This window comes from Herpailurus yagouaroundi, unplaced genomic scaffold (assembly GCF_014898765.1).
Source record: "Herpailurus yagouaroundi ecotype Mexico unplaced genomic scaffold, PumYag 197, whole genome shotgun sequence".
Classification (NCBI taxonomy): Eukaryota; Metazoa; Chordata; class Mammalia; order Carnivora; family Felidae; genus Herpailurus; species Herpailurus yagouaroundi.
The window spans coordinates 3564048-3587143 of NW_024412428.1; the positions used below are offsets into that span (position 1 = coordinate 3564048).

At 44.3% G+C, this 23096-nt stretch overlaps 1 protein-coding gene across 6 annotated transcripts in view; it reads left to right on the forward strand.

The window, feature by feature from the left end:
- The window catches only part of TNFRSF19 (TNF receptor superfamily member 19), a 96353-nt gene that overhangs the window by 12700 nt on the left and 60557 nt on the right, over positions 1 to 23096 (forward strand). For 4 of the 6 annotated variants that reach the window (XM_040448029.1, XM_040448028.1, XM_040448030.1 and 1 more), the window contains exons 1-3: positions 7 to 251; positions 10641 to 10733; positions 12532 to 12642. In XM_040448029.1, coding sequence (XP_040303963.1) covers positions 213 to 251; positions 10641 to 10733; positions 12532 to 12642 — 243 coding nt within the window. In that variant the 5' untranslated portion in view covers positions 7 to 212. Of the gene's footprint in view, positions 1 to 6; positions 252 to 10640; positions 10734 to 12531; positions 12643 to 23096 lie in introns of those variants that run through there. The other 2 variants (XM_040448031.1, XM_040448033.1) reach the window with 1 other exon arrangement.

The window sequence follows — 23096 nt, forward strand, 5'->3', positions numbered from 1 at the left end:
GGCCTTTGCGAGTCCTCCGTAAACAAATTCCGTGGAAGCGGAATCTCGCAGACCTGGGACCATCTGTCAGGACGGTGATGGGCAGAGCAGGTCGTAGATGAGGGAGGAAGGTCAATGCTCGCGGCCCTCGTCTGGGTTGCGTCCCAGAGAAATTTACTGATCAACTCTCGAAGATGAAGTTTGGGAGGCTCGGCGTTCAGTGATCCGTTTTGATGGTAGCAAACTGTTCATCGGACATGGAAGGAATCCATGTGAGTCTTTTTTTTTTTTTCTTTTTTTTCTTTTTTTTGCATTTTCACCAAAGGACTCGATCTGCAAACACGACCATAAGCCTCGTGCCGTATTTCTTTAGCTGAAATAACTCAAAATACTTATGCAGGTGTAGTTTTCTACTCCATTGACGGTTTTCCTTTGCTAGAAGACAGTTTGTTCACATAAACAGGAAACAGTTATTGTTAAACATGACTTATGCAAACGGAAGATTTTAATACGCTGTTATTTCATGATCCGGTACTGCTCTGCAAAAGGGAGGATTATGTTGCATTAGTTCAGGATTTGCTCAGTATGTTTTCTGTTGTGCAGTTTCACCTCGGGCATTTTCGCCAGTGCTGCTTTCGTGTAGTTTACAAATATTTTATTGCAAAGCGCTGCTTTCGTGTAGTTTACAAATATTTTATTGCAAAGCGCTGCTTAGTCTCTGAGTTAAAGATTGGCAACTTGAAGGGGGTGAGAATGGAGTCCCACTGTGGAAGAAGAACGTGTTCGGCATTAATCATCATTCACAGAGATGTGGGTGCTTAAAAAGAATTTATCTTGGGTGATATTTATCGAGTTGTCCTGAAAATAATACAAAACCTAGAAATGCATTTCATTGCGAAAATAACACCTTGACATCAATGCATAGCTCTGTAAGTTCTTTATTTTTTGATCTATGAAATGCCATAACATCTACCCTCTTTACCAAGGCCACATGACTTTATTGACTTGAGAATTTTTTTTCCACAGTAAGTGCTGACTTTGAGATATTGTGTTAGTATTTTCTGGGACCTTGATGGAAGTTACCATCCTTGACGAGAGTGTCTTTTGACTGGGAGTCTAGGCTGCATCTTGAATTTGAAGTTAAGGACATGTGAAGACGTTTATGCACTTGAAATTGCAGTCTTGGGGCGCCTGGGTGGCGCAGTCGGTTAAGCGTCCGACTTCAGCCAGGTCACGATCTCACGGTCCGTGAGTTCGAGCCCCGCGTCGGGCTCTGGGCTGATGGCTCAGATCCTGGAGCCTGTTTCCGATTCTGTGTCTCCCTCTCTCTGACCCTCCCCCGTTCATGCTCTGTCTCTCTCTGTCCCAAAAATAAATAAACGTTGAAAAAAAAATTAAAAAAAAAAAAGAAATTGCAGTCTTACAGTACCTTTCCTATCCGGAAAATTGAGTAAGGAACACTCCTAATATAAGCTTTTTACAAGAAAAGAAAAGTAAATGAAATGTCTTTACTTCAGGTAATCACTGGATTTCCTTTGTACCTACCTGCACACAACATATGAACGGAAAAATGGAGACATGTGAGGGTCACGTGTTGTCCTTGATACGTTCATTTAATTTACTGGTTACAGCTCTTAATACGTGAATCGAGGGCATGTTGGGAGTTTTCGAAACATGAGTGAAATATTCAGCTAACACCCACGAAGAGAATTTGATTCTCCTTTCTCGTGTATTTAAATCTCCAAGCTTAGCCCAATCCCCTGTGATCCCTTCCATCATTCAGAAATTACTAAAACACAAAAAAGCTGCAGGCACCGTGAACATATGAAGAAAGCAAGTCCTTTCAAATCTGCCGAGTCAATATTTAAAGTCAAGCATTTAAAATTCGGGGAAAGGCCAACATCCCCTATCTCTGTTGATGACAGGTTGAATAAGAATACCCACCTTGAATAAATGTACACTCCAAATAAATAGACAGCTGCTTATGTGATAAGAGCCGGGAGCGGTTCCACAGTGAAGTACATTTGTCTCATGGCAGCTGATTATTATGAAACGTTCATAGCCCTTTTAGAGTAACTTTCTAACTGAAGAAACAACAGTAAAGCACTGTGAACACAGTTTCTTTTCGTGATTTACGTTGAGCAGTGAGTTCATTCATTGTATTTCATCCACCTAAAATGTTTACATTTAAAAGTAAGATGTTTAAACAGTATCGGGCTATCTTTCAGTCCACACATCACAGAATATGTGCCTTTCAAACTGAGGTTTTAAAACCCGGGCTTTACAAAGAGAACAGGCACCCATCAGCAATTAGATGAAACAAAGGAACTTGTGTATCTGGAGATTAAATATTACGGAGCCCCTCTTCAGTGGGCTTGGATAGGTTTAACATGAGGAGATCTAAAAGAATGGATGCCACTTATACTGGAAAAGAACCTTCGAATGTTTCAAAGAGAAGTTTTGGAACCGATCCAGACTTCTAAAATAAAAATTGAAACAGCTGTGTTTTAGAAATGGCTATGCGCAGTTCTCTGAAGATACGCCGTGTCGGCCTTTGAGGCCCCCACACTCCTTCATGCTACCGTTGTTCTATTTGCGTTTTGAGACAGAAAAACATTTATGAATTGCAGTGAGGTGGGGGGAGGTGCCCTAGTTACAGTATGCCACATTTCTCGAGAACCCTGACCGTGATTTTCCTAAGGCAAAGATGAGCGAGTCCACAACTCAGAGAAACCAAAAGAATTCATCTTCAAAAACCCTGTCCTGGGTTAAGTTCTTAAAAAAAAAAAAAAAAAAAAAAAAAAATTATTGTAGAAGCCTTGACAGTGAGTGGCCCCTAATGTTTTTGAACTTTGGGGGAATTGAAGGTATTGTGTTTGGCAACAGAACGTTGTAAAGCTTGTGGAGTTTTTAGTAGAAACTATTTCATGATCTGAAAAAGGGAAATCTTTCTCATTTCCCAGCCAACAACAATATGTATATCCTTATTACCACATGCCTTTGTGAGGCTTCCTAGGCTACAAAGAGGCTGCCCACTGTATGATGTAGGAAGAATGATTTTCAGAACGTAAGGAAAGGGAGGGCTAAGGTGGGAGGAGGCCAGAGGCCGGGGTCACTGTCCTGCTTGGAAATAGCCGTACCCTACGTTGCTAACTAGTTTTTATTCTCTCAGCATCTGGGACTGACCTTATTTCTAAGCCATTTATGATTATGGTCCACCATTAAAAAGGCCGTATGCATAGCACTGGCTTTATTTCAAAGCTGATTTTTATAAATTGTAAGCCTGCCAGTTTACTTTAATGTTGATTTTTTAAAAAAATATTTCAGTTTATTGCACATTGGAAAAACGTATGAGTTGAATGCAGCCTTATTACATAATGGTAATACAGTTTTATGAGATGAAAACTGTTACCTATTGCGGGCACTGTATGTTGGATAATAAATCAAATAACCGTAAAAGGATAAAAAACTAAAATTAATTTATTCTGGAAAAAATATCCAGGTTATTCGAATTACTCTGAAATGCGTGCATTCTGGTCATTTGTAAGACAAAAAATAAAGGTCATTCTCAGAGAGAGTTAATGGATTGTTAAAATTAGAAAAATAAATACCAGATTCTTCGTTAGTGATCTTTGTTAATATGATAGCACGATATTCAAGAAGTGGGGTCCTGAACTGAATCGTGTTCTACCAAAGTGATTTATATTTCAATCTCAAGTTACAGCTGCACATATTTTCAACACATATTGTTTTAGTCCTTATAACAATCATAAGAGCTAAAATGTTATAGCTAATTAGTGAATTTCTCCATTCATTCAGTGTGTACTGGGCACATATTTTGGGTTAGAGTTCTACAGCGAAATCAGTTAATCTTGCCATTAAGTCCTCAAACCATAATTGGTGGTAAACTCAAATGGGTTGGTTGGTGCTGAAGTGAAGGGAGGGTTCTCAGTGCGCATTAGGGAGTGGTGGAGACTGGGGCGCTAGGACGTATATGTTCTTCTGTGTAAGGGACAACTGATAGCTCAGTTCTCGCTCGTGCTGCCTTGATGTGGGACTCATGGTTGCCAGATTTTCTAGTTTTTCAAGAGAATTCTTTATTTTTGATATTGGAAACTTATTTTAAAAAATTAGGGGCGCCTGGATGGCTCAGTCAGTTAAGGGTCTGACTTTGGCTCGGGTCATGATCTCACAGCTGGTGGGCTCGAGCCCTGCGTTGGGCTCTGTGCTGACAGCTCGGAGCCTGGAGCCTGCTTGGGATTCCGTGTCTCTCTCTCTCTCTCTCTCTCTCTCTCTCTGTCTGCCCCTCCCCTGCTCACACTCTGTCTCTCAAAAAATAAACAAACACTAAAAAAACAAAATAAGAACCACCGTGACTGTAGAAAATAATGCTGCTGGCCAGATGCAGTAGCATCGGGCTGCAAAGAGAGTGGACTAACCGGGTAATTATGCTGCGGGGTGGAGAGGAACCCAGGGTGCAGGGGCGGTGCCGGGGAAGCACGAAGGAGAGGTGTCATCCCAGATTCAGGGAGAGCCCAGAAGAACTTTGACAGATTGTGGGCCAGGCGTGGCAGATAGAGTCACAGTACACGTAGGAAGGACCCAAGACAAAAGAGGGGAGGTCACTGAGCCAACTGCAGGTGGAGACGGCTGCCGTGGTTTGGGATCCAGTGGTCTGCCCGGCCGATGGGAGGTGGCGCCCATAACTGCTCCTCTCTAGCGGGCTCCTGTGAACAGCTGCTGGGGGCCTGGTTTCTTGGCCTGAGGACACAGCAGCGTAGGTTTCCGTGATCTGGACAAGGAAGCAGAGGGCGCGTGCGTTGCCGCGCCCCTTGGATCTGCCCCCGTTAGCGGCTGGCCAGCTAGGACATATCGTGTGAGTTACCCTTCGTTCGAATGAGCAGGCCGAGCAGCTTGACTTGATAAGCAGCTCCTTTCCGTGCCGCCGAGCACAACGTCTGCCAGCTCTGCCCCTGAGGCGCCTGTGCCTTTGTCCTGCTTGCCTGGGTCTCCCAGCGCTGCCGCTCTGTTGGGTGCTGTTGATGCAGCCGGTGGGGCAGAAGAGCCAGACTCCTCGAATACAGTGAACCAGGCGTCATTAGACTTTTCCTCATCGCTTAGCCATAGCCAGCTTCTCTGCACACGTTTTGCGAGAATGGTGGCTTGGTGGTTAGTAGGCCCTGTCTGGTCTGGATTGTTTCGGCAAACTGTGAAAACCCATGATCCCGGTCATTTGTACGTCTCGTGGCTGACAAGTCATCTCCAAATAAGCAGAACACTGAAGTCATTTTCTGTCTGGGCCAGACCCCGAATGTTCAGAAGCTAAAAGCCGTTTCAGTAAATACCTTTTTATTGCCTTGTTTTTATTTTAAATATCATTCTTTGAACACTCGTTATTTCGTTACGTTTTCCTTCTTTTTATGAACGCCGAAGCATGTCACAAGGTATTTCGCTTTATTCCGGGAAGTGCAAAGTCACACTTACAACACCCTGCCAGCTAAATTGTTTCCAAACAGCCCTTTGCCAGGCTAGGCTAAAGAAAGGGTGCTTAGGAGATGTCCCTGCCCCTGCTAAGCTATGAGCTTCCTCAAAGTGCACCTTTGTACTGTCCTGCCCCAACTTGATATTGCCTCCTTTCAAGCACCTAATAACCGTTTAATCAAAGCGTGCTGAATAAATGAGTACATCGTTACATGTGTTATTTGGTTATATAGTTTTGCTTTTGTTGATCAGTTTTGCTCAGGCACTCCTACTGTGCCAAACGACCATTGGGTGCCACGGCGTATGATGATCTAACCCTGAGTCGACCTGGCAGGGTGGCCGCGAGCCTCACTTTGGAGTTACCAGGCGTGAACTCGATTCGGTTTTCACCTTTCTATCACGTGTCCTTGACCCCTGGTCTTCTCTCATATCGGGTGGGAATAAATATCTACTTTACAGTGTGGGAGTAAGGGAAAAAATTATACTTTTCGTAAAGCCTTACCGCAACCCTCAACATATAAGTGCTTAGTGCAGACCTTGAAATGATTCTTAGTGTTTGAATGTTTTCTGCAGACCTGTGGGTCTAGAGATCTAAAGCATCACCAGCCACCGGACTGTGGCCATCTGAATAATGTCGCCTGCCTGTCTAACAGGTTACAGTCTTCAAGAACTGTCACACGCATTGGATCATATGGCCTCCAATCATAACGTCATCGACAACAGTAATCATCGCTAACACCGATGCAGCACTTACTAGAAACAGTTTGTATCAATGAACTTTCCCCGGAAGTGCTTTTTAAGTGCTGTTAAACTCACAGGAAGTTCAGGAGGTGTTGTCACTGTGCCCTATGTAGAGATGAGGAAACTGAGACTCAGATTAAGTAACTTGTCCAAATTCACACGCTAATGAGTGACCTTGGCAGGAACAACGGCGGTAGTAATGACATCAGCCCCAGTCGTCAGCTAAGCGTCTGTTCTGTTTTAGGTGCTGGGCTAAGCGCTTTATAAACATCATCTCCGGTAATCCCCACAACTCCCCTGTGAGATAGGTTCTGTCGTTATGGCTATGTAGCTTCAAAGTGACATCGCTAAGAAACGGGACTGAAAACCCACGCGTTCTGGTTGCCAGTTTCCCCTAAGACCAGGGTGTTTTTACCCGTGTCGGGCTCACGTGCAGAAAACTGTTTGAACCTGGATTTTGGATCATCCCAACTGCTGTCAGAACAGTCGACCCAGTCGAAATTATTTCCCAGCCCCTTGGTATAAAAAAAAAAACCAAGCTAAGAGAGAAGTCACAGAAAAGAGAAGTGACATATTCCAACAGCACATTTCAATCTCTAGCTCCTGGAAACCTGGGAAAAAAAAAAAAAAACTGCTCACATTTCTTAAAGTGAATTAGGATTTGTAGAGAGAAAAATCCTCCTTCAGTCCTGCCTTCTAGTCCAATGCACTTAATACCCCATAGATATTATGAGATAGTAATAAGATCTGAGATGGAATGTTTATTCTCGTTCACCCCAGAATATGTGCAACCACCTCTCACCTGTTTTCCACAACACATTCATTGTTTTGTGCTTCTCCACGCATTTAATCCAGCAAACATTTGTGTGCCTGTGTGTGCCAGGCAGTATTCTAGGCACCGGAAATACAGAGAGTAATGATGCGTGCTCCCTGTTTTCAAGGAACATACAATCTGGTGAGCGAAAATAAGCATAACTGCTAGGCCATACGATCGGTACGGTGCATGGAGGCAAGAAAGACCTCTAGGGCCACAGGGAGCAGATCTCTTCAGTGTGCTTGCTCGTGGACAGCATCTCAGCAGGGTGACGGTTGACCTGGTTCTTGGAGGGATTGAGGGGGGACGTCTGTCAAGACCAAAGTTACAGTCTGTGCAACAGGGCAAGACCACGGGCGTTCAGGAAGAACGTGGCTATCGGGCTGTGGCACAGCCAGAGGGTCATGAGAGCAGTGACCAGGCAGGCAGGCCAGCAGGTGAGACTGTAAGGGCCTAGGTCCAGGCTGAGGAGTTTAAAGGATAATTTGCAAATGTAAACCCACTCAAGCTATTCAGTTTAGCATATGTGTTGGGAGAATAACACAAGTCAGCACATAGGCTATAGTTCCATTCAGTTTCTACCTTAAAAAATCTAAAAAAAAAAAAAAATCTGTCTTTCTGAGGCACAAATCATAGTACTGTAGTTAATTTTGCTTTTTCCTTAATAGTGTTTATGTGATTTTTATCTCGTCACTTCTTTTAATTTGTAGACTTTTCAAGCAGGACTCTGCAGTTATCTCTTTGCCTGAAGAACATTATACATGTATTTTTTTCATTTACTTCATGAACAATGAAAGACTTACACTACAAAAAGTTATAGGAAACAGAGGGGAAAACGTTCAGCCAGGATGCCACGATATGAAGGAACCTAACCGTTGATGGTATCCTGGCTCCTTTCTTATTTTTTTAAACTTTTTTTAAGTTTATTTATTTATGAGAGAGAGAGAGGGAGAGAGAGCATGAGTGGGGGAGGGGCAGAGAGAGAGGGAGACACAGAATCCGAAGCAGGCTCCAGGCTCTGAGCTGTTGGCACAGAGCTCGATGCAGGGCTCGAAGTCACAAACCGTGAGATCATGACCTGAGCCGAGGTCGGACGCTTAACCGACCAAGCCACCCGGGTGCCCCTGGCTCATCTATTTTTGTACATAAAACAGGTGTATCTTCTGAATCATATTGCCATGACTTCTCACTTGGTGTGCATGGCAGTGATCGCCCGGCGGGAAGATGCTAAGTATTTGTGTTCCACCCCCAGCAGTGGGTACGGTATCCCAGTATAGCGATCTGTCCAGACCAGTTGCCTGATTGTGCTGTACTCTGACTCTGTCAATCTCTTTTCTTCTCATGTTTTGTGTAAATGCACGGGTATTTATACCCTCTTTTCCATATTAGCTAAATCCGTACGGATTTTATGCTACTGCTTTTAAAAATTAGCACATTTTTAAAAATCAGGACCATGTCGAAAAAGAGATAACCTGAAGCATACTTTTTAGGGAATGTGAGTCTATCTCATCCCAATCCCGTGTCTGCACAGGCAGGAAGCCGCATGGTTGGGTAATTGCTGGGTCATTCTGAGATATGAAGGAGGAAAAAAGATGTGACCAAAAAGCTAGAAAAGCAAAAGCGAACAAACAAACAAAAACACCCCACAGCACTTGGAATTCGCTCAGAATGGGTCATTCGTTCAGCAAACGTGTAAATGATTCCTTACTGCCCCGATAATTGGACCTACTCGGGCGACGGGGGTGACCTTGTGGGTTGTTGCTGTCCTGGCTTGTTCAGGTTCACCCCTGGCTGGCTGCTTGGCCAGCAGTGACACGGCCACCCGCCTGGCCCCGCTCCACTTCCTTGGTTGTTGTCGTTACTGTCTTTCTTGAGGTCTTTGGCCCACAGCTCTGGTTCTCTGCCCTGGTTTGTTTGTTTGTTTGTTTGTTTCTTTTTTTTAATTAATGTTCATTTTTGAGAGAGAGAGAGAGAGAGAGACAGAGACAGAGACAGAGTGCAAGCATGGGAGGGGTAGAGCGAGAGGGAGACACAGAATCCGAAGCGGGCTCCAGGCTCCGAGCTGTCAGCACAGAGCCCGACGCGGGGCTCGAACCCATGAACCGTGAGATCATGACCTGAGCCGAAGTCGATGCTTCACCGAGTGAGCCGCCCAAGAGCCCCTGCTCTGATTTCTTTCTAAGTGGCCTGATTGTCTGCTCTGGGTGTCTGTTAGTTTTAGAAGATTCCACTTGGAAGGGAAACTGAACCCTTGCTTCTCTACCTGATGGATGGAGCCACCAGCTGAATGTTCACTTCTTCTTTTTTTTTAAAAACATAAATCTCTTCTCTTGACGTTGTGTGGACCTGTAAGAAAGGCAACCCTGTGTGTTGCTACATTTTAGGTCATTTCTCGCAAAGATGAAGAGGTTTGGTTTACCTTTTGTTGAAAGGTAAATGCCTCCAATTTCATCACTTGTGAATGATTTTTAGGTGTTTTAAAATAAATGCTTATTTTTCTGCCCGGAGATTACCTTCACTGTACTGGTTGGAGGAGGAACTCACGCATGCCAGACATTGGCCGTGTCGGCTTCTTAGTGGAGCTGAAGCCCCACCATCCAAGTGTCACGACTGTGTTGCCGGGGATAGTGACGCAGGGACACGGGAGCCAACCCACCTGGGTGTGCTCCCTGCCCTGCCTCTTACTAGCAGTGTGGCCTAGTGCAGTGTGATCCAGCCCTCTCTGAGCCTCAGTTTCCCCATCTCTAAAGCGGGGATAATGGCGGTATCTCCCTTCTGGAGTACTTCGGAAGGTAAAGGAGCTAATGCGCCGAAGACAGTACCTGGCGTAGAGTGGTTAGCACATGTTTACTGTTGTTTTACCCCTATTATTCATTCCCCTCTTGGCACTGACCAAACCCATCTCCATGGCGGTTTATACAGTCGCTGTTTGAATATACCTCTCTGCTGGGTGGAGTAGTTTGGACACTGTCGAGGCCTGGGTAGAAAATAAAGGCATGCGTGGGGGCTCCCGGTTGGCTCCGTCAGTAGAGCACGTGGCTCTTGATCTTAGGGTTTTATTTTTTTTTATTTATTTTTTTTTCAACGTTTATTTATTTTTGGGACAGAGAGAGACAGAGCATGAACGGGGGAGGGGCAGAGAGAGAGGGAGACACAGAATCGGAAGCAGGCTCCAGGCTCTGAGCCATCAGCCCAGAGCCCGACGCGGGGCTCGAACTCCCAGACCGCGAGATCGTGACCTGGCTGAAGTCGGACGCTTAACCGACTGCGCCACCCAGGCGCCCCGATCTTGGGGTTTTAAACGCGAACCCCACTGTGGATGTAAAGACTACTTCAAAAAATAAGATATTTTTTAAAAAAAGAAGAAAATAAAGTCATGGATAGCCCAGGAATTCGGAGCCAGAAAGAATTTTGGACCAATTTCAGAAGGACAAAGCTTTCATTCTCCCAACCGAAATTGTTAAAGGCTTACCTATTGTTTGTCTGTGTGTCTTTTACAGAGCGATTTCCTTTAAAACATCAATAGTATTACCTAGTATATCTATTAACGGTAAACATTCTAGGGTAAATACAAGAACACGGTGACCAGTGTTATTCCGGTTAAGTAGATCTTCTTGTCTTTTAGAAAACTCTTCAACAAAAGGGAGCCATGACTTTCAAAGCGCACCTGGGACAGGAGAGGGCATTCCGCACCGTTGTAGTTTTACTGGCCTATTTGGTGAGTCAAGTCTTTACTTTCATAAGAAGGTGGGAAAGAATCGCTATAAATCGTATTGAAACTGTTTGGTTTTCTCCAGTGCCATCTTCTCAATTTTTCCTTCAAGTTGTGTTTTGTCAACGTCGCGTGTAATTAAGAGGCAAAGATTGCTGCCGAGTCTTGACATTTGTACTGATGGTTACAATTATTTTCTTCTTTTAAGTTTACTTATTTATTCTGAGACAGAGTCCGCGTGAGTCGGGGAGGGGACAGAGAGTCCCAAGCAGCCTCTGCATGCACTGTCAGCACGGAGGAGCCCCAGGAGGGGCTCGAATTCACAGAACCGTGAGATCATGACCTGAGCCGAAACCAAGAGTCGGACACTTAACAGCCTGAGCTACCCAGGCGCCCCTAAAATTATTTTACTACATTTAGATGAAGCAATAAAATCACAGCGTAACTTATAACCAATGACAGTGGTGCGCCCTCGGGTTTATAGGCAAATGCCTCTACAATACACCCTAGACCCTGACGAGACCAGATTCTAATTGGAGTTCGTGACTTCCATGGTGTGTGTGTGTGAAGACACTAGAATTGACTTTCAAAAGAGCTGTTATTTTTGTACGGTTACTTATATCCTTCTTGGTCCCAAAAAGGACTAAAGTCAGTTGGAGAGTTTTAATGTTTGAAAACTTGACGCAAAGACCTATAAGATGTTCACAAGAATTGAAATTCATTAGATCTGGAGATAGGATCATCACCTGCAAATGTGAAAAGACTTATTTACCCTGAAGACGGTACCTGAAGTCTTCTTGAAAGACAAAGTGAGGGGAAATGGGTCACGTTGGATTCTGAGGTTCAGGTTCGGCAAGCAAAATTTCCTTTCTTTCAGCTGGGGCTGTTAGACGTTCCAATGACTGGTCTAGGAGGGAGGTCGTGGAGTTTCTTTCGCAAAGCCATCGCAGTCTCTTTGTGGCGGAATGGAGTCTCGTACCTCTCTTAAATAAAATCAGACTCCTTAAGATGGGTAGTCAAGGGGAGTTAAGAGAGGCGGGAAGATATTATTAGGCCTTTAGCCCCAGATCATTTTCTAGTGCTGAACTCTGCCTTGAATCCTCCCCTTCTGCCTGCTCAAGAGGTTCAGGCTTTGATTTTATTCAATTAGTTTGCAGGACATCATTGTAGACACTCTCGCGTCAAGGTGGAGGCAGTTTGTACTAAATAATGGCTCATTATTACAACCATCAAAAACAATTTCCGATACCCCTGTGTGTGACAGGCATTCTACAGAGCAACAGTCTGCTTGCCCAGTGCTTCTTACTTAGAAAAGGGAATAGGCCATTCATTTAAAAAAAAAAAAAAAAAGACCTCATTCAGGGAATACAGAGGAGAATCAGGTTTATTGATTTATTTGTCCACTGACTTGTTCAGAAAGTGATTTTTCTTCCTAAAGTGAAAATTAAATTGGCCTCACTCCACATTAACATTGACATTCAGTGCTTATATGAACAACACTGATAATGTTGCTGCTTTCTTGCAAAAAAAAAAAAAATGTGATGAACTTACTTTAAAATAACGTTTTTGGGAGGCACCTGGGTGACTCAGGTGTCCGACTTCAGCTCAGGTCATGGTCTCACGATCTGTAGGTTTGAGCCTTGCATCGGGCTCTGTGCCAACAGTTTAGAGCCTGGAGCCTGCTTCCGATTCTGTGTCTGTCTCCCTCTCTCTCCCCGTCTCCCGCTCACCCTCTGTCTCTCTCTCTCTCTCTCTCTCTCAAAAATAAAAAAATACAACGTTTGGGAAACTTTTTTTTTTTCAGGTATGTAGAGTGATTTGCGAAACAGGAGACTGTCGACAACAAGAATACAGGGATGGGTCTGGAAATTGCGTTCTCTGCAAGCAGTGTGGGCCAGGCATGGAGCTGTCTAAGGTAGGTATCGGATGCATGGAGAAGGGGTAGATCTGTGTTTTTAAAATACATTCTTTCTGGCTAGATTCTTTTAGTTAATTACTAGTGAAGATTTGACACCATGAGATAATTCTTGGATCATTAGGTTACTTTCTTTTTTTAATTTTTTTTGGGGGGGTGCATCTGGTGGCTCAGTGGGTTAATCATCTGACTTCGGCTCAGGTTATGATCTCATGGCTCCTGAGATCAAGTCCCGCATTGGGCTCTGTGCTGATGGCTCAGAGCCTGGAGGCTGCTTCAGATTCTGTGTCTCCTCCTCTCTCTGCCCCTCCCTGGCTCACACTCTGTCTCTCTCTGTCTCAAAAATAAATAAACATTTACTTTTATTTTTAGTTTATTTATTTATTTTGAGAAAGAGCTGATGAGCAGGGGAGGGGCAAAGAGAAGGAGGGAGAGAGAGAATCCCAAGGAGGCTCCGTGATGTCAGCACAGAGCCCGACTCGGGGCTCAATCTCACAAATCGTGAGATCATGACCTGAGCCGAAATCCAGAGTCAGATGCTTACCTGACTGAACCACCCAGGCGCCTGTCCCTATGTTACTTTAGCCAAAGATTGCACAGTTCTCTTTCCAATACCTTTGATTCATATGTCTTACTGAGATAAAGGAAGTAGGTTCCAATAATTAGAATTTAATACATGTTTTATGTAATTTGTGTTACCGTATTTCGTTGAAAGAATAGAATGATTAAGGTGTATTGGCATTAATTAAAAAGAATCAATGTTTACTAAAGATTTAAAAAGAAAGGAGTGATAAGAGAAAATGCTAGTGATATCTTCTCTTACTGGACCTTCTTTTTCTTAAAATGAATATTCCCATTGCTGGTCCAAAAGTAGCACCTACAGTAACCACGTCCCATGGTAGCAGTTACTTTCCAAACCAGGGTTTTTCACATTCTTTTGACAACGTGCATGATTGTTAGTCTCCCCATGTTGGGTGTATGTTACTCCCAAGATCGTTTTAAGTATATTCACCTTGACCACTGTGTGTTAAGAAGCATATTTCAGAATCGTGGATATTCTCACTGACTTCCTCTTTTATGGGCATGTTTGGAGCTAAACATCCATTTGCTTTATTTTCTGACCTTTTGAAGATGTTACTAGTTGTGGATAATTGGTATCTCATTTTGTTCTAAATCATCAGTCTTCCTCGCAGAGAAGGAACAAAAGGTTTTTCTTTTTACTTAGAGTGACGTTCCAAAGAGAAGTCCTTTTCCCCTACAGACTACCCTCCTTTAATGTGGAGTCTTGTCACGCATAGAGTTTTGACCAATGATCTACAACCAGCGGGAAACAAAATGTCATGCGTTCCCCAACTGATTCCCGGTGGATGGCTTTCCTCTGCTTGTTGTGTTAAGTAAGTGGTGCCGTTTAGTACCCAGGGCTTTTACATTTGGATTGAAGCTGGCCGACCTTCGGATCCTGTGTTATGTTGACTGTAGCATTTCCACCGCTGGTATTTTTCAGTCTCTGTTGATTGTAGTAAGGTGCATTTTCAGGTGGGTTTTGTTGTGTTGGGCGGGCAGGGATTCTTTGGAGCCAACTGAAGGTCTGGGATCAGTGCGTAATGTAGTTACAAATGCAGGCAGTGCCCGAGAGGAAAGTAGGTGATGAAGTTGCTACCCCTCAGAAGTTCTTCTTTTCCCAAATCTCTGTGCAAATCTGAGTGAAATGTCACAGATGCTGAGAGACGTATAAAACATTTTCGAGAGGCTGCTTCCTTTCCTTCATCCTTTGAATTTAGAAAATATAACCTCCAAGTAATTTCTCGGAAATCAGACCAGATGATGAAGGTTCTATGAGTTCTAAATTTTTTTTTTTATTTAGTATTAAAAAAAAACTTTTTAAATGTTTATTTATTTTGAGATAGAGAGAGCGTGTGCGAGCATGAATGGGGGAGGGGCAGAGAGAGAAGACACAGAATCCGAAGCAAGCTCCAGGCTCTGAGCTCTCAGCACAGAGCCCGACGTGAGGCTTGAACTCCTGAACCGTGAGATCAAGACCTGAGCCGAAGTCGGACGCTCAACCGACTGAGCCACCCAGGCGCCCCTTTAGCATTTTTATCTAAGCTGTTTTATTAAAAATTTTTATTTAAAAACACCTAACTTTCTAATTGAAAAAATAGGATGAAGGTCCTATCAACTCTGATTTTTTTTTTTTAATAATCCATCTACTGAGATGATCTGGTGATAGTTTTTCTATTTCGTAATTTTTCGTGGATTTCCAGAGGAAATGTTTTTCTCTAGGTAGTAATTTCCCCCAAGTGTTGAAATAGGCGTTTAACCCTCTGACACTGGAATCAACCAAAGGAAAGCCATCTGAATAGTTCTGCCTTTATTACTTAGTGTATTTGTTAATATTTCTGTTTCACTATTTACTATCATTTTCTTCATTTAAAAAAGACCAGGACAAACTGAGTGAGAAAGAATAAAACTAAAGGCAATATGTCACTGAAAACTTAGGGTAAGACCCATGCGGGTGCACAAATGTTACAAATGTATACGCCATGTCCCTGCACAGCCTGGGGTGTCCACCTTGAGGGTAGGCGTCTGGAGCTGACCTTGGCTTCCACCCCTACGTAGCTCCTAGCAGGCAGAGTATACCTTTGCTAAAGGAGTGAGCAAGTCAGTCAACCTCAGATAGTTTTGGGGAGAAAAAGTGACACTTAAATCTTGTATTATAAAAGTTAATGAGTGTGTGTGTGTGTGTGTGTGTGTGTGTGTGTGTGTGTGTGTGTTTTAAATTATGTATTTTGCCAAGTGTCTTATCTTGGTTTTAGCTCCTAGTAAATAAAGTTCCCAACTTAGCCTTGCTTATGGCCTAAGGGAGCAAAGAAGTCAAACACGTCATTGGAAGTATATATATTTGTTTCCTAGTTAACTAATCAAGACAAAGAGCTTGAGTTTTTAATAAGCAATCACCTTGGAGCCAGAAGTTTCTAAACTGTCCATTCATGATTTTACAGTTTCTTCTTTCTGGGCTGCCCTGATTAGGTCTTCTGTAGTAACATACATCTTTCAGAGGAAAAAAAATTAAGTTCTGAGTATATTAAAATCAGATAAATCACTTAAATTAGCAAATATATTCAACAGGTTAGTCATGATGTCCAAGTTTTACATTTCTGGCTAAGAGTAAGCTTTTTTTTTAAAAAAATAGTGAAATATTTATAAATAATTGAATTGTTTTTTACTTCTTTCACGAAATATAAGTTTGGATACCTGTTAATCTGTAATGAGATGACTAAGTTCAGTAGTCCTTAGCTTTTTAACTGAGGGTTAAAATTTTGGTTACCTGTGGTGCTTGAAATTTTGAATGCCCAATAAACAGTAAATATTTTAAAGTGAGTTATTAAAAAGTAGAAAAGCTGAATCAAATTACTGATAATCACAACTCAAGTTTTCTTTACATTAAGGGTAAAAAAAAAAGTGCATTTTCACCAGACAGGAAAGCTTTCAAATAACTATTATTCTAACATTATTAAGTTAATTGTTTTGCTGTAGTAAACATAACTTAAACTTGATGTCCATTTTCTTTCTTTTTTTTTTTTTTTTAAAATTTTTTTTTTTTTTGAGAGAGACAGAGCATGAATGGGGGAGGGGCAGAGAGAGAGGGAGACACAGAATCGGAAACAGGCTCCAGGCTCCGAGCCATCAGCCCAGAGCCTGACGCGGGGCTCGAACTCACGGACCGCGAGATCGTGACCTGGCTGAAGTCGGCCACTTAACCGACTGCGCCACCCAGGCACCCCTTGATGTCCATTTTCTAATATCACTTGTCTCTACCCAAAATACCAAAAGACTGGGTCATGAGGTTCTTCAAGTTATAAACGAGTTTATGTCTTAAACCTGAAGCCTGGAAATACTCTGGGTAAGCAGGTAGAGTTAATATTTCCATCTGTGGCTTTATTACTCCTAATGATTATTTTCTTTGGAATGCATTCAATTCTGGTTTGTTTTTTGTTTTCCTCAAGATGCCTGGGCTGACTTTCCCATTGTCAGGTCTCTGCCATTTAAAACATGTAGTTGGGTTTGGGGGAAGTTACCGGAATAGCATTCCTGGAGACAGTATGCTTTTTGGTACACCTGACATGTGTGGTCAGTGGTTCCTCTGACCTCTTTTCACTTCCTTTCAATTATTAGATGTAAGAAGTCTGCACAGAAGCTCCAGGCTCAATAATAACTATTGTTGCTTGTTTAGATTGAGACCCTTCCCTTTGCTACCCACTTTTTTTTAAGTTTATATATTTGGGGGGGGGGGCGGGGGAGAGAGAGAGAGAGAGAGAGAGAGAGAGAGAGAGAGAGAGAGAGAATATCCCAAGCAGGCTCCACCCTGTCGGTGCAGAGCCCAACGTGGGGCTGAAACTCAAACCACGAGATCATGACCTGAACTGAAACCAGATGCCCCCAATTAGCCACTTTTTAAATGATTATCTAGTTTGACCTTTCACCCAGGATACTTTGGGTTATGTGCATGAAAAGGATTTCTTGTAACAAATATGCACTGCTTCTCAAATATGCTTTCGGTTGTTATTCTGCAATACATATCATGCAACCAATAGGTATTAGCTAACGTTTATTATAATGAGCCAGGTTCTATGTGGTATTTATATATTAACTACTGGAGTCCTTTTAACATATGTCTTAAATAGGGGGTATAACGCCTCCTGTCTTATAGATGAGGAAACAGACACAGAGATGGTTAGTGGATCAGTCCATTGTCACCGTTAGTAAGTGATGTGCTGGGAGAAGGCGGTGGGGCCACATGGGAGTAATGGTCTTTTTCTTATTTTGAATAATGCTCGAGTACAGTGCTACGGTTGAATTCGCTGCGATGACGGAATGGTCTGTGTCTCCACTGGCCAACACGGGGGTTACAAGCCACTTGAAATATATTCATGAACACCTGAAAGGTGGCTTGTGTCACCAGAAGCACTGGGTTTTACATTTTATTGCGTTGTAATTGATTAAATTTGAGTTTTGCCACTCGCAGTTGTGGCTGTCGTATTAGACACTGCAGCTCTAGAGTGGTGAACGTTCCTCCCAAAATTCTGGCCCAGGACCGACTTCTAAAACAAAGGGATCTCCACATCATGTTGACCTCATGCTTGTGCATTCCAGGAGCTGCCTTCCTGGTCAGCCTTCTTCCTCCCCTTCCTCGTCTGAGCAGCCCTGGGCCCGGCCACCGCTCTCCAAACACCCACCTGCTTCTGCTTCTGTTTGGTCCGGCCACATGGGCGTCCTGGGTGCGGCTCTTCACACGGGGTGGTGCCCTCTGTGTCCCCCTCTTGTGCCTTCTGAGCTGTCTTCCGGCCTTAGCTCTTTTGGTTTCCAGTTCTTTCCCTGAAAGCCCCAAGCATCCTGGCTACTCAGTCAAGTTCTTTTTAGTCATGCAGGCTCGCGGGTCATCTTTCTGTGTCTTTGGGAAAGTGTAGGACAGACCATGGAGCCGAGCGGGGTCGGCTTTGAGGACGCTCTCCCATGGAACCATAGTCGCCTCCTCTTCCGTGACGGGGCTTAGGTTTCAAAAGTTTACGAGGAAGAGAATTGATAATGCCTTCTTCCTATTTCTGTGGCAAAAAAATACAAACTGTTGTTGTCATAGCTCCATAAGCGGTACATGCTGGACGTTTGGAGCCACGAATGTGCACAGGAGAGCTACACGGCTGGCCTTGCGGCTCACGAAAATAAGCAGCTTGGCAATATGTGGGAGAGGATGACTTTTGTTTTCCCCGAGTGACCACGTTAGCCTTTTACTTCTTACCGTCTAGAATCTGCGCGGCCACAGCCCCTCCTCCTCACCGAGTATTATTGCCAACAATGTGCTTTTAACATGATCGCCTCCCAGCAGTAAACCAGGAAACTAGTTTTTGCATGAACCACTTGACATAGTCTTCAAGCTTCTGGCACGGTTTTCAAAGGAAGCTTTTCTAACCAATTATTGGGAGGACTTTTGCTAATGTGAAAAAATTAATTCTCGTAAACAACAACACACTTTGCTCCCCACGGGTGCGTGCCTGGCTTCCGATTTTTGAAGACATCTACTTTTTGGAAAGCTGTTTTCATCCCCATGAAGAAAGTCACACATGCACACAAAAAAAAATTAGAGTAATTTGCAAGCATGAAAAAGATTCATTTCTGCCATTTAATTACAGTGTTGCTCACTTTATTTCTGTTTAATTATACCTAATCGAGCCCAGCGGTGTTTGGCAGATATTAGCAAGCTCTAGCTTGTAATTTTTCTTTAAAAAACTCAGTTACAGATTTTCATAAACTGGAAGTGGGTGGAGGTGGGGGGGGGGCCCCCGCGAACTGTCTTTGGTGTTGTTTTATTAAAGGAAATTAGAAAGCTGATTTCTAAATACCAGGCACATAAATCTAATGTGTCACATCCATTTGCATGCGCTAGACTTTCCCTACGAATAACTTCTTCTCGGTCCAGATTTGAGCTTTTAAAGTTCAAAGAACCAAAGTTAATAACTTACCGGCTTGCTTTCCAAGTGAATAGTGCTTTCGACCCGAGGCCCCCCGGATGTGCTTCCTGGCCAGTCGATGGTCTGTGAGCGTCTCCCCTCTGGTCTGGGGAGCTGCTCCGGGAGCGTGTAGGTGGGATCCACTTGTGTTTTTGCTAAGTGTTGAATTTGCAGAGGGCGAAGAGAGAGAAGGGGACTTGAGGACTGTTTACTCTGAGTCGTTTTGCCACTGGAAAGCCACCAAATGTGGCTTAAAAATATTGGGCAGGGTGTCAGAGCTCCCGCTGCCGCCAGCTTGGGTGGAAATGGCCCAGCTGGACGCAGCCCTTCTCCTGCCTTGGAACCAAGATAAGGAAGCCGCTTACACACACACACACACACACACACACCCCACGCCGCCCACCTGCACCAGCCCACACGGTCTACGTGGCCTTACCACGTGGGACACTGCCGTGGCCTCTGTAGGCTAGCGCTGCCTACAATAAAGCAATAATGATACTACTAATGAAACAACAACAACTTAGGAAATGGTGCCTTCAAGCATACTCGTTCATCCATTGTTTGGTCAGCAAACATTGCTGTGTTACTCACCGGCCTGGTATGCGTTGTTAAAGAAGAAGGTATTCCATGGCACTTTTTAAGGATGGCAAGGCAGGCTTTAGGGATGGAGGGGGACGGCCACTGTGGGATCTTACAGTGGAGGGGGGGAGCCAGGGGGCTCCGTCCCCATGCAGCATGAGCTCACGGGAACGGATCGCCAAGGAGCAAGGGGCAGCAGGTAGAAGATCGCTGAGGGGAAGCAGCGGGGGGCAGGGGGGGCCTGGCCAACGCAAATGTAACAATTCTCTGCTGGAGATGATAAGCCAGGGTGACCGAGCTTCAAACGGAGGAGGAGGAACGTGAGCAGATGTTAAGGGTGGGTGGTTCTGGTGCAGCTGACGGAGCAGAGCATTTGCTAAGGCTGGATTTTGTAAGGAGGTACACAGATGGGCCCAGAGGAAGGTCAAGGATCCTGGCTGAAGTTTGGTCAAGCGAAGAAGCTTCATAAGTACCACGTACTCTGAGAGGCTCTGGGGAGAGAGTGGCGGAGGGAGGCGTCAGATACTGGGGATTGTTCTCTTATTGTAGGATCTGGGGAAATAGGTAGGACTCCTATAGCTGTGCTTTATTTATTTATTTATTTATTTGCAATATTTTTTTTTTAATGGGTTATTCTTCATGTGTATATTTTCCCACCTCCAAGCTCATTAATAAAAAAGGTTCCCCAGGGACTCAGCGACATCGTAAGTATTTCTCCAGAGGTACCAAGTCGAAATTTCAAAACTAAAGACTCTAGGATTATGTTAAAGGCTAAATGCATTTCTACCACTGATATGAATGGCCAGACCGCGCGCCATAAAAATAAAAGTCGTATCTCTAACGCGGACACCCAGGCTGATGACTAGCGCCCCCACTCCCGTCCCGGTCCCCCCCCACGTATCCTCCCTCACCAAACACACATGTGGTCCTTCCAAGGAAATGGTGAGAGGGAGAGCTCTAGTTGTGACCTGGGAAGTTTCAGAGAACCACAGCAGGACAGAGGGGAAAGCCGTAAAAACAGACTTCGCTCAGGAACTATCGCAATAGGGAAAGAGAGGCCTCAGTATGGAACTGGGCTCAATTCCAAATACAACATGGACAAGAGGGGATTTTAGCCAAGGGGCCAGGTGGGGGGCAGTGGACGGAAAATTCCTAAGAGGAAACATCAGGGGAAAGGGGATTGTGGCTAAAGCAGACCTAACGGGATTCTTGCTGAAGGCAGGCCAGGGTGGCCAGAGGGTGGAGGGGCAGGAAGCAATTTGGCCAGGTATGGAGGGTGAGCAGATAGGAGGGTAGGGGATTCTGGCTAAGCAGGCACAGGAGTCTCAGACAACGGGCTCTGGAGCACAAGGCCCGGGGTTGGGGCCTAACTGGGAAGGCAGCTCCCAGGAGCCCGTGAAGGCTGCTCAGAAAGCTCAGCGGGACCCCAGTCAGCACGGCCAGCTTACTCTCTTTTCTGAGGACTCTTTGTTTTCCCTCACCACAAACCCATTCCTACCATTTCTTTTCTTCCCAGCGGCAATATACTAGCCTGCTGGGGAAAACCGCAGGCCTAGGGGAGTTGCCCCCTTTCTACCCAAAAGTAACGGAGGGAAGGCCCAAAAGGTGGCATGCTGTTGTCATCCGCGGCAGAGTCAGGCCACTGACCAGGGCCCGCGTACTTCAGCGGACGCCCACGGCTGCCCCCTCCGTCCCGGCACTTGGGGTGCAGGGTGAGTGGGCTCCAGCGGAATGGATTCAGCTGTAGCTGCACCATGGCGGGCTCTCCATACGCAGACGCACCGGGGGGGGGGGGGGGGCTGAAAAACAAGTTGCAGAACAGCGTGTTTAAACACACGCGCGCCGGGGCGCCTGGGTGGCCTGGTCGGTTAAGCGGCCAACTTCGGCTCAGGTCACGATCTCACGGTTCGTGGGTTCGAGCCCCGCGTCGGGCTCTGGGCTGACGGCTCAGAGCCTGGAGCCTGTTTCGGATTCTGTGTCTCCCTCTCTCTGTGACCCTCCCCCGTTCATGCTCTATCTCTCTCTGTCTCAAAAATAAATAAACGTTAAAAAAAAAAAAATTTAAAAAAACACGCGCACGCGGAAGACATTGGGATGTTTCCGGGAGGTTCTCCCAAAAGCTGGTGGCAGTGTTTGCCTGTGTGGAGGGAACGGGACGTGAGACCAAGGATGGGAAGGAAGGTGCACTGTTTGATTTTTTTTTTTTTTTAATACAAATCTTGTGTGCAGTGGAAGTTTTTCAGCCTAAAAAGGGATGAAAAGACAGCAGAAACAGTCACTGGCCCTAGGGGAGTGGACGCAGGGTTACAAAGGCACAGTCTCAGTGCTCTCTCAGCAGTGTTACTCTGGGCAGGAGGCTGGGGGGCCATTCTCTACGCCGTTTGGCCTTTTTCCTTTTTCTCTCGCTAGTTATTTATTGAACTTAATGGGAAAGGTTTCAAGGCATTTTAACCACCTACTTTTACTGAATGAAATAAAAACATCAAAGTAGACATTTATATTGGGGGGTAATTTAATGTTTATATGCTGTTTACTTTATAGCCTGGATTTCAAATAATTGCAGGGTCTCTGTGTTTATGGTGCTTTAGAAATAAGACAATTAGCTCTAAAAGCGCTTGCTACCATGGACACCATGCTATCACTTAATTCCTCGGAAATACCTTCTCTGAATTTCTGGTTAATTCAACGGTTAATTCAAGATTTCTGGTTGTTGTTTTTTTTTAGTATAATTTTTTGTCAAGTTAGCTAACATACAGAGTATACAGTGTGCTCTTGGCTTCGGAAGTAGCTTCCCATGATTCACCGCTTCCATCCAGCACCCAGTGCTCATCCCAACAAGTGCCCTCCTCAGTGCCCATCACCCACTTTCCCCGCCCCCCTATCAACCCTCAGATTGTTCTCTGTATTTCAGTCTCTTATGCGTTTGCCTCCCTCTCTGTTTGAAACTGCTTTTCCCCTTCCCTTCCCCCATGGTCTTCTGTTAAGTTTCTCAGCTTCCTCTCAAATACAGAACGATTGCTTTATACGTTCCTCAGACCATCATGAAGTGCAAGCATGTTTTAAAAGTTTAAAAATAATATTAGGTCGGTGTTTTAATGTTGTCTTTTAAAAATGACAAATACTTTAGAGAAAATACATTTTAAACTGAATTCCTTCAAACAATCAATCTCTGTATAAAGGTTCCTAGGAGACTATACGGTTCACTGTACCTGTTCAGTACATTTAGGTATTATTTTGTGATCAACCTCTCACCTAAATCTACTCCAAAATTACTATTGTTGCCAGTAAAACATATAAAATCTAAGCAGAACTAGTAAATTAATATCCAGACAATGAAGGCAAAATTATGATGCATTAGGAGCCTGGCTT